This window comes from Falco rusticolus, unplaced genomic scaffold, assembly GCF_015220075.1.
Source record: "Falco rusticolus isolate bFalRus1 unplaced genomic scaffold, bFalRus1.pri scaffold_115_arrow_ctg1, whole genome shotgun sequence".
Classification (NCBI taxonomy): domain Eukaryota; kingdom Metazoa; phylum Chordata; class Aves; order Falconiformes; family Falconidae; genus Falco; species Falco rusticolus.
Window position 1 is genome coordinate 21,684 of NW_023618152.1, and position 4,838 is coordinate 26,521.

Genomic DNA, 4,838 nt, shown 5'->3' on the forward strand with positions numbered 1-4,838 from the left:
GCGCGGCCTCCGCTTCCGTGCCCCGCCTGCGAGGCGCTGCCCGCCGCGCGCGGCCCCCGGCCCTCAGCCCCGCCGCGGCGCTGGTCCGCGCAGCGCCCCGGTCCCTCGGCACGGCACGGCCGCAGCCCGGCCCCCCCTCAGCCCCGCCATCCCCTCAGCTCCCCCTCAGCCCCGCCATCCCCTCAGCTCCCCCTCAGCCCCGCCATCCCCCTCAGCTCCCCCTCAGCCCCGCCATCCCCCTCAGCTCCCCCTCAGCCCCGCCATCCCCCTCAGCTCCCCCTCAGCCCCGCCATCCCCTCAGCTCCCCCTCAGCCCCGCCATCCCCCTCAGCTCCCCCTCAGCCCCGCCATCCCCCTCAGCTCCCCCTCAGCCCCGCCATCCCCCTCAGCCCCCCCTCAGCCCCGCCCCCCCCAGCTCCCCCTCAGCCCCGCCATCCCCCTCAGCTCCCCCTCAGCCCCGCCCCCCCCCAGCTCCCCCTCAGCCCCGCCATCCCCCTCAAGCTCCCCCTCAGCCCCGCCATCCCCCTCAGCTCCCCCCGTCCATTCAGCTCCCCATGTCCCCTCAGCCGGGCCATGTCCCTCAGCCCCGCCATCCCCCTCCGCCCCGCCGGTCCCCTCGGCCACCCCCTCCGCCCCGCCGGTCCCCTCACCCCGCCGGCCCCTCAGCTCCGCTGCCACCAGCATCTGCCGTAGCTTCCGTGAGCGACCGGGCGGCTGAGGCCCGGGGCCGAAAGCTGCCGCTCGGGGCGGCCCCGCTGCCAGCCCACAGCCGTCCCGGGGGCAGCCTGGACGTCCTTGAACCACGGCGCGGGTGGGCGCCGGGCCGTGGAAAGCGGCTGCAGGCGGGGCAGAGCGGGGAACACGCGCTCCGCGACCCCGCACCCCGCCATGGCTGCCCGGCGCCCCGGGACCGCGCGCGGGAAAGGGGGCGGGGCCGCAGGACCACGTGACACAACATCGAATCCCAGGGAGGGGAGGGGCGGGGCGGGGGCGGGTTCTGCTGAGCAGCCGGACCTGCCCGGGCGCCGCGGCTGCCGCGGGGTGCGGGCGGCGGGGACGGAGAGGGGCGCGGGCGGCGGGGGCTCGGGAGCTGCTCCATGTGCCGGGGGCACCCCGGGCTGGTGCGTACCCCTCCGGGAGGAATGCAGCCGGCAGAGCAAAAGTGTCGGCTTAAAAACCACTGGCAGTTCACAAAAGGAAAAGCGAATTTATAAGGAGTGCAGAGGAACACGGAACAAATCGGGAATTGTGTCACATTTGCCCCAAAACCCCCCAGACCTGTGCAGTTCTGATCCCCACGCCAGAACAGATCAAGTGGAGTTAAAATGGGGCAGAGAAAATCAGCAGCGAGGGTAAGAACTAGCTTCAGCGGAAGGAAATACTGAAGAAGGAATCTTCAGAGGGGCAGTTATATAAAAATATAGGTAGTAAAGTTGTAGTTAGTGTAAAGGAGGCAAGCACGACTCATGGAGGATTTCAAACAGGAGAAATCAAATCAGGTACTTAATCACAGGGAAACCGGGGAACTAATTGCCACAGGATGTTTTGGGTACCACAATGTTACTTGGCTAAGGGAGGGTGTGGGGGGGTGCGTGTGTGTGAAGAAAAGAGAGAGGAAAAAAGAACAAGATTAGCTACATTCACAAAGACTAGAACTCTTAAAGCGGCACCTTTGTCACTGCGAGTGCTTGCACTGTGCGCTGGCACAGCTCTGAGGCGGTGCCTGAGCTGCACTGGTGCAGATCTGCCCTCTTCTCAGCCTTGTGCTGTCAGCTGTGACTGCAGGCAGACTGCAGGAACCAGCAGAACCATCCTTACCGCTGCAGAACAGGAATCTGCTATGAACCAACAGGCAAAGAAGAGCAGGGAGCCAGGGAAGGAAGAGTGCGGTGATCTCTCTCTCTGCTTGCATCTTGCCCACAGGTCACCAGCAGTGGCAGAAGAAAACGACATTCCTCTGTCTTGGCTGCCCTCAAAGCAAGACAGTAGTGAGAAGACTGAGCACCTGTGTGTTTTGTGACCTCAAAATACATTATCTTGGAGTTGTCGTAAGATTTCTTAGCAAGAAGGTACAAAACCAAACCTCTTCTTTAACTAAAGTCGTCCTTATTGCTTTGGTTTACAGCACAGCCCCTAACCACCAAGGCAAGTAAAAGCGCAGTAAGTTCCAGAAAGGGAACAAAATTGAATAAACTGATGGGAAACTGTTCCTATTTTTAAACTGAAAGCAAAATCCCTCTGCTCTTCTGCATAGCTGAAGTGAGGAAAATGATGTTTGGGTGGGGTTGCTTAACAGAGTTTCACACTTCAAATTAAACCAGAAGCAGAAATTTTGTCAATGTTGTCATCAAAGCTGAAATCCAGCACCACAGAAGGATGCTGCTTTACCCAAGGAATTAATGGCCTACGATTCTAGTAAGCTCATGCTGTCATCTTCCCAAGACGCTTTGCAATTTTTTTCCCCTCGGTAATAACTTATTAAGAATTATGTTGCTCAGTGTAAACAGCTAAAACTTAAGTAAAGCAAATCTGAAAAATCCAGAAAAATGTCCATTTCACAATAAATTCTTCTTGGCATTCCTGAGGTTGTCTTTTGCATTACTTCAGTGAAATGAATTTGGGTTTCTCTCTCCTTGTGCAGCAAGAGTGCCAGAAGACCATGACTACCTGATGGTGGGACAGGTGAGGTTTTTAGTGTATCATCCGTAACTCAGGGCAGAGCCAGCAATACGTAGTCCATAACTGAAATGCAGAGCATGATTCCCTAAAACTAACACACAGAAACAGCGGTCCCTTTCGTACCACTGGCCATTCTTGACTTCAGCCACAAGAGTGGATTCATTTGCCACTTCTTGGTCAGTGGGTTAAATTTGGTCCTGAGGACTTTAAATTGTTACTTAAATCGTCAAAGATTGTTATTAGCCAAAGGTGATGGGAGCTGCAAGAACAAATAGCTTATTACTAATTTGTATCATTGACATATGAACTCAGTGCTTTCCTTCTTTTTCACCCATGTGAACTCAAATTGCTGTTAGCCCGCACGCCCCTATTTGCCATGTACCATGGCAGTTACTCTCTGGTGTCTGCCTCTCTCACAGCTGTGCCTTTCTCTGCAGCTAGCTTTCTTTCTCCTTCCCTGCTGCGGGACACCAGAGATCTGTCCATTGTACAGACGAGAAGGTGGGCCTTTGCCAGAAATTCATAATCCTCTTCTGCCAGTACTTAACCTCCATTCCAACCTTTTGTAATAACCTCCTAGTTTTCTACATTTCTCTTGCTTATACATATATATAGTACAAAAAAACCCTACCAACTTAACGATGTAAATTATACATTTTGCAAACTGATTCGGCAGAGCTGAACAAAAATGTTATTGTTAGCTTGTCTGCTGTATGTCAGGGCAAGGACTCTATGTCAGTGGGAAGAAAAATCCTTTGTGACCAAAATGTAAACCAAAGACCTATCTTCCACAAAGTTCAGAAGTCTGTGGCTATCCAACTGCACAGCAGTTCTGTCATCAGAGCAGCTTACCTAAACTCACCACCTGTTAAAGGGGGATGATGAACTTCTTGCTTCCTTTAATTGCACCCTCTATAAAACCGGTTTCATTTCACTCCCTGCTGTTCCCTGGTGTGGGGTCAGCAGGATGCAGACAGCACCCTTCTGTGCTGTGAATTGGGGTCTGATGGGTGAGCAGTCTGCGGGGGTGGGGGTGGGGACAGGAAGGGTACTGAGGTGACACCCCCCAAGCCCAGGGCACACTCGCTCCAAGGACAGGCAGCCCCCCTAATTCAGCATTTGAGAACCAGAAGATGCTGGTGAGGGCTCCCAGCATAGGGCTCTACTCCATTGTCTGTGGAGGAAAGAGGGTTGATGACTTTGATGTTTATCAAGACGAGTGCTCTATAAATTCATGCTCCCAAAAATTCATGCACTACTACCATGATTTTGGGGTGCAGAGCGCAGGAATTTAGTTGGTGGTCCTAATCCACCAAGCTAATGCAGCTTCATAAAGAGACTATCTGTCAGCTGAGCTACGGTAGCAACGGGTGTGCTCTGGTCAGCCTGAGTTGCAAAGCAGTTTGGCTAGATAAGCATCTTCTGATACAAAAAGTTTTAAGGGTAGGACAAGCCTTACATGGCTGTCTCTTGTAATTATCCATTCACACAGATCATCTTTTTTGAAATAATTTGGAAAAATTTTGAAGTGTTCCCAAGATGTAGGACAAGTGGCTGGATCGTAAGAGCATAGATATTTCAGATCCAGGTGGGTAAGTATCTGAACTACCTCAGGCAAGATAAACCCAAAGTTTTGTTCCTCACAAATCAATCACAGAAATGAAAAATTACCGTTATTGTAATATGACTATATGTAAAATGGCAAACAAAATATGACAATAGGGAAGTCAGTGGCTTTGTTACATGCTCATATAATCTGGTCCTTAAAAGCTATCTCCTGGCTACATCATTGTTGCAGTGAAATTCATTGCTCTCTTTACACATCTTTGAAACTCTCATGTATCAATGGCTATGAGATCAGAGTATGATCATCTTCAAGGAAGAGTTGGTAGCTCACTCTTCGCCAAGGTTGTAGAATGACCAAATCAGGACTTCTACATACATATTGTCAGGAATTTTGTCTGATTTTGTATTTCGGGGGCTGGGGGGTCGTGGTTGGTTTGGTGGTTGGTTTTTTTAAAGAGGTCATCCCTAGAGGATTCTTAGCTCTTCCTAAAGTTAATTTCCTCTGAAATCAATCCAAGTTAAGGCGTTCACCATCACGCAGAATGTGTTCTTAATTTCCTGTATTCAGTTAATGCTGTGATCATGCTCAGGAAG

General features: G+C 52.1%; 1 protein-coding gene across 1 annotated transcript in view; it reads right to left on the reverse strand.

Moving 5' to 3' along the window:
- LOC119141966 (translation initiation factor IF-2-like) overlaps nucleotides 1-889 on the reverse strand; it is a 7,557-nt gene extending 6,668 nt beyond the window's left edge. The window contains exon 1 of the mRNA XM_037374665.1: nucleotides 682-889. Within this exon, the coding sequence (XP_037230562.1) occupies nucleotides 682-889 (208 nt within the window). The remainder of the gene's footprint in view (nucleotides 1-681) is intronic.
- Nucleotides 890-4,838: the final 3,949 nt, after the last annotated feature.